At 36.8% G+C, this 11,448-nt stretch overlaps 1 protein-coding gene across 2 annotated transcripts in view; it reads left to right on the top strand.

Annotated features, from left to right (window-relative positions):
• RARB (retinoic acid receptor beta) overlaps positions 1–11,448 on the top strand; it is a 257,875-nt gene that overhangs the window by 173,167 nt on the left and 73,260 nt on the right. For both annotated transcript variants that reach the window (XM_081345080.1, XM_081345081.1), the window contains one exon: positions 5,264–5,412. In XM_081345080.1, coding sequence (XP_081201206.1) covers positions 5,264–5,412 — 149 coding nt within the window. The remainder of the gene's footprint in view (positions 1–5,263; positions 5,413–11,448) is intronic.

Here is an 11,448-nt window from a genome sequence, read left to right as displayed (position 1 = left end):
AGGCTAGTTGCCTATACTGTGTCGAAGATCTCTGATAGAAGATGTTGAATATGCCTGCACAGCCAATTAAAATTAATTTAAATGGTCATGCTGCTACTTCTGCTTTGTTACCAAGTTGAGGCTTGTGTTCATTAGATTTGTTCTTTGTACACAACTAGTGTTATTCACACCACACTAAACCCTTTCACTATGAATTCAAAAGCTAGATTGTTTCTAATCCATTTGCTCAAATACGTCATCATATAGGATAAAGAATTATGCCAAAACAGTATGGAAATTTTAAAGATAGGGAAAGTTCTTTTGTGTGGAGCAAATTGCCTAGCTTGATCTCCTAAGTTTCATGTGCAGCATTAAATGAAATAGAAAGATTGAGTCATCTCTATCTCTTATTTTGATACCATCTCCTTTCTCACTCATGTTCCATTCAGCAAGTTGTTGAAGATGGAACACGTGGCTTGAGAAGTAAAAATGAAATAGGTTTGTGAAAATGAATTACCCTCAATTATTTCAGTACCAAAGTTTGTTTTGTACTCATTATTCATAATAATAATTTCATAAAAAATATAAATGACTTCATTTACAGAAACCACCTAGCTGAGTGGAATAGCCAATACTTTGAAAGATGGGCTTAAGATCCAGAGGGATCTTGACAGACTTGAACAATGGGTCCTATCCAACAAAATGAAAATCAGTGGTAAGAAAAGTAAGGTTTTACACTTAGGCAAGAAAAATCAAATACATAGGTATAGAATAGGTGATGCATTGTTTTTTTCTTGCCTAGCTCAATAGCAGTAACTATGAGATAGATCTAGGAATCCCAGTGTCTAACCACTTAAATTGTAGCCAGCAGTTGCTGCAGTGGCCAAAAAGGCCGATGCAGTGCTAGGCTGCATCGAGAGATAACATCAAAATCATATCAAGTGTTAGTACCAGTTTGTACTGCTTTAATAAGACCAAACTTGCAATACTGTATCCAGTTTTGCTCACTGGGGGATAAAACATGATAAAAACTTGCAGGAACTGGGTACATCTGTTCTAATGAAGAGAAGGATTGAGATGACATGATAGCAATTTCCCAATATTTGAGGAGCTGTCCAAGAGAAGAGGGGAGCAACCTATTCTCCAAAACACCTGAAGGCAGGACAAGAACCCATGGATGGAAATTAATCAAGGAGAGATCCAACCTAGAATTAAGGAGAAATTGCCTGACAGTGAGAAGAATTAACCCGCAGAAGGGCTTGCTTCTAGAAGTTCTGGTTGCTCCATCACTGAAGATGTTTAAGAATAGATAGCTATTTGTTTGAAAAGGTATAGGGTCCCTACTTCAGCATGAAGGTTGGACTAGAAGATCTCCAAGGTCCCTTCCAATTCTGTTCTTCTGTATTCTGCGTAATAATAGGTCAAGGAGTTTCTTAAAATTGTAGGCAAAGATTGGACAACCTAAGACCTTTAAACTCCATTTTTATGGTTTCTGAAGTCTATAGGCATTACTTCTGCAAAAATGGAAGTGGAGTTTCCTGTCACTTTGAGACAGGAAACAAATGAAAACCATAACATAAGCTCTACAATAGTTTTTTCCCCTCTCTATCCATATCTAAGATAACAACAACCCAAACTTTCCCAACAACACAGAAAAGGATGTGAAATTACAGCTATGCTGTATACAGTCCATAATGCCAGCTCCTCATCCTTAGGTACCATTTCCATCCACTTGCAATCTTTCCCTACCAATTCACGTCCTCATAATATTAAATTTGCACATAATTGTTATCATCTTTACTGTAGGGAACAAAAACTGATACATTTCACAATTCGAAGAATTAAATTTTTTGAAGAATAGAAATATGGAGCCAAGGTTAAGAAACATGGAAAATATTTCTTTTGGAATATCTGAATCAGTAAGCTGTTGTTGTTTTTTTCTCTAGAAGATTATTCTCAGCTTTTGTGATCATGCCCTTTCTCTTTTCTCCCACTAATTCAAAGGCTTTCTCATTTTCCTAAGTGCCAGAGAGAACTAGAAACCTTTTCCTAAGGATGTTTTATTTCATGCTAGAGTTTTATATCAATTTGGTTATCTCATTGTATAATGCAGAGATAAAATATGCTAGAAGATATACGTAGTTCTCTTTCATATTTACATGATATCTATCTGGCAGAATAACTCCAGAGAGGCTCAAATGTTGCTTTTACTATCAAGTAGGATTACAAAATAACCAGATAAAAATAGATGCCTCATATCTATAATAAATTAAAAGAACTAGAACTATAAAATCTACTGGAATGTGGATTGTGAAATATAATTTTATTTTCCACATGACATAGGATAGGCATAGGATAGGATATGAGATGTTTTGGTATGATCTGATTAATGTATTTATATATTTGTACTCTGTGCTTTGGAACTTGTGCTTTTTGCAGTATTATCTTTGAATTAATGAACCTGTTCTAGAGTGGATAGAATAAATAGGGTTTTTAATGTGGTCTATTTATATGTTTTTTCCCTCTTTAAATTGCAGGAAAGCAGTCACAAAGGAGGATATATCTTAGGGAAAACAACTAAATACATGACTGATTTAATTATTTATGATTATTGAAGGCAATCTGTTTTCGTGTTTCTATTCTTCTCTATACTGGAGTAGTTGAAAGAAATCTCAGTGAATATTCTAATATATGGTACCCCTGGACTCAGGCCTCTCTCCAACTCTTTAACTTCTTATGCAGATGATACCAAGTTTTATATCCCTATACTGGGTTGAATGGGAGATGCTGTGGAGGTCTTGACCTCATACCTGAAATTGTGAGGGACTGGATGGTATAAACAGAATTAAGATGAATCCCAGTGGGATAAAATGGGTGTTCATGGAACATCCTTTTAGGATGTTCATCTTTAATTCTTGCTGGGATTCTACTAATCCTGAAAGAGCAAGTAGGCAATCTTGGGATTCTTCTGGACTTGTAGTTCCTCTTAGATCACTAGGTGGAAACTGTAGTCAGGAAATGTTTTGTTCAGCTTCAGATACTGCATGGGTTATAGTTTCTCCTACACTTGTAATTCATGCCCTCATTTATTATTTGTTTTGTTGCAATTCAATTTATATGGAATTTATATGCCCTGTAGCTATTTGCAAGTTTGCAGCTGACTCAGCATTCCCTCAGGAAGAACCTATATACTGAAGTACCATCAGTTTTGTTGAATGCTGCCAATTGGCTTCTGGTACCAGTTCAAATATTGGTACCAAATAGTTGTTATTTAAAAAATCTGTTAGGCTTGGGTCTTTATCAGCTTCGAGCCCCTTTGTTCCAGGTAGAATCAATCCATACAATATATTGTGGCTAGGAGGGTATGCTAGGGATTTCCCTCTTTTGACTTTCTGTTCATAGATTCATTGCTTTGAGCATTCTGCCTCAAGATCAGGTTGTCCCATTTCTAGGACCATTTCCCAAAATGTGTTAATAAGTGCTGTTCAAAATAGCCTTCAGTGCAGGGGATGCCACTTATCTGGACACAGATGCTATATGGGGATTGGTTAAGAAGTTTTTAGATTACTCTGGCTGTTTTTAATTTTTATTTAATTACATCATGAGTCACAGAGAATCTATTGGGTAGCGTTCATGTAAAGAAAGTAGGGCCCTTGAATTGAGATCAGCTTGTGGTGATCATTATATGACCATGTTTGGTAGATTCCTTGGCAACAATTTTATTCCAAGTTATTTTTGATTCTCAGTCTTGGAATTTCCAACTTGCAATTTTCTGTTCATTTGAATTATAAAACAAGTCTAACCCTGCATATTTTTCCCCAATATCACTACAGTGAGATAGGTGCTTCTGCTTGCTGACACTGTATCTTTAATAGTGCCAATCAGTTATACAAAATAATTTGCAACTGTAAGGTTTTGCTTGTCTTGCTTTTCATCTAAGAGCTCAATGTGATAATTCAGAAATGATAATTCTCCTAGGAAGAAAAAGTACTATAAGGTACTAGGAACTCATGTAACTTAGCTGTTGGACAAGGTAGCCCAAACATTTTTTTATACCAACAGAATGTCCTACCTACTGGTAGTTATATACATAATGCAGCACTATAGGTATAAAACTAATATGTTTTCTTCCTTCTTTGGGATATTTCCTTGAAATATGTAACATTAGGATTTTTTCTTACATTAGAAGTCTTTTTCCTACTTCTGCAAATCACAGGGAAAATTTGTTTTCCATGAGAAAAAAATTCTCTCTTTTCTGTCTGTAATGGAATTGTCAGAGCCTGGGAAAGAGCTTTGCAAATATTATACTTTCTGAACATCTGCACATTCCTCCTTTATTCAGAAACACCACCACCACCATGAACAGGTGGTGAGCAAAGTGATCAAGAAGTCCCCACCCTAACTAAGATAAATGGATGTTAAAGTAAACATATCAGATTGGTAAATTTTTGTAATCTAAATCCTTTTTTCCCTTTCAATGTATTTGCTTAATGAGACATGAGAATTTAGGTTTTTGGTGGTAAGTAGAGACAAGGAGACAGAGACATCAAGTTTATAGCCTTTCAGATGACTGAGAGTTCAGAATTGTTGCTGTGCCACCACATAATCAAAATGGCAGCCATCCAGAGTGGCTTCTGTATATCTACTCTTCATAGTATTATTTTCAATAGTTTTATACTCCTTTTTTATTTTAGCAGAGAAATGTTGGCAAATTAAGATGGAGGAAGAAGCGATGCAAATTATTGTATTCAACTTTTGTATATGAAAAAATATTATTCATTCAGATTCTTTGCAGAGTTGGTGCAGGGTGTCCTCGGGATGTGATTAAATGAAAATTGATGGCAGCCATGATGGTGTGATAGACTTAAAAAAGAAAAGGCTTTGATGCACCATCAGATGGACCATTTTGACTGTTTTTTACTATACTGCAGATATCCCTGAAAGGATAGGATCAATGTGGATTCATTTCTTGATCAGTTTGTGGTAGTTTGGGATTTACATTGAATGATATTGTCTACATATGTATGTGGGGGGTGGATGGAAAAATGCTATAAGTGCTATAAATGTCAGCGTATCTAAAAAATGAAAGTAAAAACTTCAGGTATACTCTGAATTTATAATGTGTATTTTGAAGATTTGGGAAAAGGACAGGCGGCTAATAAAAGTCTTAACTTGTCTCTGCTGTAAGCACTGTACCACAGCAGTGCCAATAGCTAAATGCACTAAAATTCTCTTTCTCTTTCTCTTTCTCTCTCTCTCTCTCTCTCTTTCTCTCTCCTTTTAGCAATTGAAACTCAGAGCACCAGTTCTGAGGAGCTTGTTCCCAGCCCACCTTCCCCGCTTCCTCCCCCTCGTGTTTACAAGCCCTGTTTTGTTTGTCAGGACAAATCTTCTGGATATCACTATGGTGTCAGTGCTTGTGAGGGGTGCAAGGTGAGTTTCCAAACTTCTCAGTTAAATGTTGCTGTTTACATTCCTTCCATGGTGACAAAAGCTTAATAATAGGATTACACTCAAAATACACATTCATACTGAGGCAATGCAAGGGAGTGGAGACAAAGTCTAGTCTATAATAGTGAAACTGACCACAGTGAAGGTTGTAAATAGGTAGCAGAGAAGATGAAATAAATACTTAGAGCAGAAGGGCCTTGAGTATAGATAGATTCCTATAGAATATTTGACAGTTAGATTTTTATCTTTTATATTATATAGTTAACAACAGACTTTAAAGAATATATTCTTCATAGTTGAAATCCTTATTGTTAGTAATCAAATTTGGTATAGCTCTTCTCTATTATTTAAGGGTCTATATTGTACTTCCATCCTGCTTATTATGGCAAATCACTTCACAATTAGTTAAAATGCTACAGATCCAGTGGTGTTGAAATGATACAGACTCAGAGGCTCCATTGGGTCTATATTTTGTGCAATAGACAGAATTTGGCAGGACACATGAATAAATTCACAACTTGAGGGTATTGTGGCAGCTGAAGAAGAATCATTTAAAATATCACAATGCAGCCTAAGTGGTTTAATGGCTCAAAATTACACAGGCCCCAGGGCTCTGTTCTGGGACCAGTGCTCTCCAACATTTTCATCAATGATTTGGATGAAGGAATAGATGGGGAACATCAAATTTGTAGATGACACCAAGCTGGCAGGAATAGCCAACACTCCAGAAGATAGGCTTAAGATACCAAAGGATATTGACAGACTTGAACATTGGGCGCTATCTAACAAAATGAAATTCAATGGTCAAAAAAGTAAGGCTCTACATTTAGGCAAGAAAAACAAATGCACAGGTATAGTAAAGGTGGTGCCTTGCTCAATAGTAATAACTGTGAGAGGGATCTTGGAGTTCTTAATGGACAATCACTTAAATATGAGCCAGCAGTGTGCTGCAGCTGCCAAAAAAAGCCAACACAGTGCTAGGCTGCATTAACAGGGATAGAATCAAGATCATGTGAAGTGTTAATACCACTTTATAATACCTTGGTAAGGCCACACTTGGAATACTGCATCCAGTTTTGGTCACCATAATGTAAAAAAGATGTTGAGACTCTAGAAAGAGAACAAAGAAGAGCAACAAAGATGATTAGGGGACTGGAGGCTAAAACATATACAAAACAGTTGCTGGAATTGGGTATGTCTAGTTTATTTATTTTATTTATTTATTTTATTTGACTTATATACCGCCCTATTCCCATAGGACTCAGGACGGTTTACAGGGCAATTAAAAACCATACAATACAAAAGTTAAAAATAAATTTAAAACAATTAATTAAATTTAAAGCCCAAAAGTTAAAAATTAAAACTTTAAAATCCAGTTAAAAACCCCTCAGTCTAGGCCAGACAGCTCAAAGAGCCAGGTTTGTAGGTTTAATGAAGAGAAGGACTAGGGGTAACCTGATTGCAATGTTCCAATATCTTAGGGGCTGCCACAAAGAAGAGGGAGTCAAGCTATTCTCCAAAGCGCCTGAAGGTAGGACAAGAAGCAATGGATGGAAACTAATCAAAGAGAGAAGCAATGTAAAACTAAAGAGAAATTTCCTGACAGTTGGAACAATTAATCAGTGGAACATCTTGCCTCCAGAAGTGGTGAATGTTCCAACACTGGACGTTTTTAAGAAGAGACTGGACAGCCATTTGCCTAAAATTTCTTGGTTTTCCTGCCTGAGCAGGGTATTGGACTAGAAGACCTCCAAGGTTCCTTCCAATATAATAATTCCTATAATAGTTCCTTCCAATATAATAATAATAATAATAATAATAATAATAATAATAATAATAATAATAATAATAATAATAATAATAATAATAATAATATACATTTATTCATAAAACATGAAACTCAGTCAACTGAACACTCAAATTGACTGGCACTAATGGTTGACACGGGCTGCTGCCAGCATCCTAGGTATCAACCAGGTATCACCTTAAAATGTAAGATGTTCCGAGTAGCGCAGTTTTTTGTAGCTTTGCTGGAGTTATTGCAGGAAGTTGCAATTTCTTGATGTGTTTTGTAAAGTTTTTGGACATAGTTCCCAGTGCCCCGATGACAATGGGTATCACTGTTACACGTTTCATCCATAATCGCGCAGTTTCGATGGCCAGGTCGCGGTATTTTGTAATTTTTTTCAGTTCTTTTTCTTCGACTCTGGCATCTCCTGGTACAGCGATACCAATCAATAATAATAATAATAATAATAATAATAATAATAATAATAATAATAATAATAATAATAATAATCCATCACACAGTTAGCCAGATGTTTAGATTGGATTTGGCATTTTTGTCTATTGACTGCTTACCAAGAAGCTGGGATAGGCAGATGTGGATGTTTGGTGGTATTATAGATATTGTTACAGGATGGAAGCTGTTCCTAGTAAGGCCACCTTTTGCAATTGGCTGATGGCAAATTTGTCAATGCCAATGGTGTTGAAGTGGTGCTCCAGTTGTTTTGGGATTGCACCAAGGTGCCTATTACTATTGGTATCATCCTTGCTAGTCTTTGCCACTGTTGTTCTATTTCTGTTTGTAGGTTTTGTATTTTATTATCTTCTCCAGTTCTTTCTCTTTTATTCTGCTGTCTCCAGGCACTGTCACATCTACTATCCAGACTTTTTTGTCTTTCTTATTGGGGGTGTTATGTGGCAGGGGCTTGTCTGTTTGAATTCTAAAGGCCCAGAGCAATTTAACTTTTTCATTTTCTATGACTTTCTCTATTTTATTGTCCTACCAGTTCTTGCTTGCAGGAAAACGATATTTATTGCAGATCTTCCAATGCACCATTGTTGCTACTTTGTCATGCTGCTGCTTGTAGTCTGTGCGATCTTGCAGCAGCTTACCAGGTGGTCCACTGTTTCTTCAACTTCTTTGCATAGGCAGCACTTACTGTCTGTTGCTGTCTTCTCAATTTTGACTTTGTACGCATTTGTCCTTAAGGCTTGGTCTTGTGCAGACAGAATTAGTCCCTTGGTCTCTTTCTTCAACTTTCCTGGTCTTGTTATTATCTGCTTTCTCAGCTATTTTTTTAATGTATTGGCCATACAGTGCTTTGTCTTCCCATGCCTCCATTCTGTTCTTCATGTGGTCTTTCTTGTAGGCCAGTTTGGTCTCTCCAGTAATCAGTAAGATTTCCTGATATACTAACTTCAGTGCTTCTTCATCATTGTCCTTCAGATATTCTTCCAAAGCCATTTTTTTCTTCTTCAACCAACTGATGTACTTGCAACATTCCAAACCCACCTAATTGCCTTGGTAGATAGAGTCTGTCAATGTCACTGCATGGATGAAGGGCATGATTCATTGTCATTATTTTTCTGGTCTTCCTCTCCATTTTTTTAGTTCTTCTTCAGTCCAGTCCACTATTCCAGCTGTGTATCTAATGACTGGAATTGCCCAGGTGTTGATTGCCTTCATGGTATTTATTTATTTATTTATTTATTTATTTATTTATTTATTTATTTGATTTGTATACCGCCCTTCTCCCTAAGGACTCAGGGCAGTGAACAGTGACACTGAGTTTAGACTTTAAGATCTTTTTCACTCTCTTGATGTATTCACTTCTAATCTTTTTCTTGACTTCAGTGTGCTTGGTGCTGTCAGCTTGAAGGATACCCAAGTATTTGTAGTAATGTTCCTCATCCAGACTCTTAATGTTATTTTCATGGGGCATCTTGATTCCTTCAGTTTTCACTATTTTTCCTTGCTTGATAATAAGTGTGGCACATTTGTCCAAGCCAAACTTCATTGCAATATCTTGGCTATATATACGGACAGTGTTGATTCTATTTCAGATGATGTTTTTCCGTACAACTTCAGATCATCCATGTAAAGGAGGTGGGATAGTCTGGCATATGTTTTTGATGTTTGATAGCCATGGCCTGAGTTATTCAGTGTTGTTGACAGAGGAAACAGTGCAATAACAAATAGTAGTGGTGATAGTGAATCTCCTTGAAATATTCCTTTCTTGATATTAACCTCTCCCAGTCTCTCACCATTGATGTGCAACTGTGTCTTCCATTGTCCCATTGATCTTTGCACAAACTTTCTAATGTTTCTACTGACTCCTGTTATTTCTAGGCACTTGATTATCCAGTCATGTGGCAGCGAGTTGAATGCCTTTTTGTAGTCAATCCATGCTACAGACTTGATCTGTAATTATTTATTTGTTTTCAATCACTGTGTATTTGTGATGGGTAAACACCTTTTCTTCCAGTAGTTCTGCAGCTGCTGGCCCTGGTTGCTCAGCCAACAATCCTGAGTCCTGTAGCCCATTTTACACCAAATATCCAGGAACTTCAACATCTAGCGCAGACCTTGTTAACCCGGGCGACATCTGAGCCGGTATAGCTTTCTGAAATTTACGTCTCACTCTTATTTTTTATGGGAGAGGCACTCTTTGTCTGACTCCTCTGATGAGACCTGTCCAGTATGGTTGAACCTTTGGCATAGCTCTCATCTCTCTCAGAGTACACAAGTGTACAACCACATCAAGGTAGTGCTTCCCTGGGGGATTATTATTGTTACTGTTATTATTATTATACAAGAAGAAACTGATACCAAAGTATTATGCTTTTATTTTCTTCAAATGTTACTTTTGTGATATTGCCTTTTTCACTATATTAATAGTTCTTCAGTGCTAAATTGCATCTGTGTGTAGACATATCTGCTTATGTGTACTACATGTTGACCCATAATTGTTCTTCAAAGTTGATCTTAGTATGCACATGGACTAAATGATTTTATTTGTTGACTTTTTAAAAAATAAAGTTCTGATATGGATTTTACACTATCCAATTATTTTAGTGAATAGAAAACTATAATTTTCTGAACATTTCTTTATTTTTTTCAATATTGGAAGTATACATGGATTTGATTGATGGCTGATTGGAACTTAGAGTGAACCTGAGTAATAGGTTTTCACTAATCCTAAATAAAGGAGGCAGATCTGAATTTGCTCTGTTCTAACTTCACAATACTCCATTCCCAGTCTATTTTTTCAGACCTACATTAAGCTGCCAAAGTAGCAACACTACAACATCACCTAGGAAAAATAATAAAGTGAAGGAGATAGGAGACCTATTGGATTTAGTGATCAACAGGTCTGCCTTGACATGCAGCTAAACCTGCCTATACTCCAATAAAACAGACATCTGAATGCTTTATTAAAGGAACGAATGGGGGGAATTAGGAAAAATAGAAATACATATGGTAAGAACCCAAATATAAAATAAGGAGTCTTAAGTTGTTGGTAAGCATAACAGTAACAAATACAGATCAGTCTAGATCTCAACAGTGATGCTGTGTGTATGGGATGTGGATTTTTGTCTTCAGATGAATATGTGTCATGGATTAGGCTGGATTCTTCCCAGTGCTTCTGTTTCTTCAGACTGCTCAAGTAAATGGAATCTGGATTCGCAGGATGCTCATGTTTGAACAATTGGCTGGGTGGTGCAGCTGTAATAATTTGAAGCTCAACATGTTTAAAACTGTAGAGATGAGAGTGGAATTTAGAAAGAGCCTTTCTATTTTACCATATCTTACTATATTCAACAGCACAGTACTAGGAGTAGAGTCCTCCAAGTTTTGGAATTATTTGAATTTGAATTTTATTGAATTTATATACTGCCCTTTCCCGTAGGACTCAGGGCGGTTTACAGGGTATATAAAACATCAATACCAAAATTAAGAACAATTAAAAAAGATTAAACTAAATCCCTGAAAAAATATAAAACCCCAGTTAAAACCCCAATTAAAACTCAGCCTGGGCCGGAAAGCTCGAAGAGCCAGGTCTTCAGGTCTCGGCGAAATGATCGAAGGTCGGGGGCAGTCCTAAGCTCCACGGGCAGCTGGTTCCAAAGGGCAGGCGCCCCCACAGAGAAGGCCCTCCCCCTGGGTGTTATCTGCCGGCATTCTTTTACCGGCGGCACCCTGTGAAGGCCCTCCCTGTGGGAGCGCACAGG

This window comes from Vipera berus (genome assembly GCF_964194415.1).
Source record: "Vipera berus genome assembly, chromosome: Z".
NCBI lineage: Eukaryota > Metazoa > Chordata > Lepidosauria > Squamata > Viperidae > Vipera > Vipera berus.
Note: the sequence above shows the minus strand (reverse complement) of the source record. Positions and strands in the feature narration are given on the sequence as shown.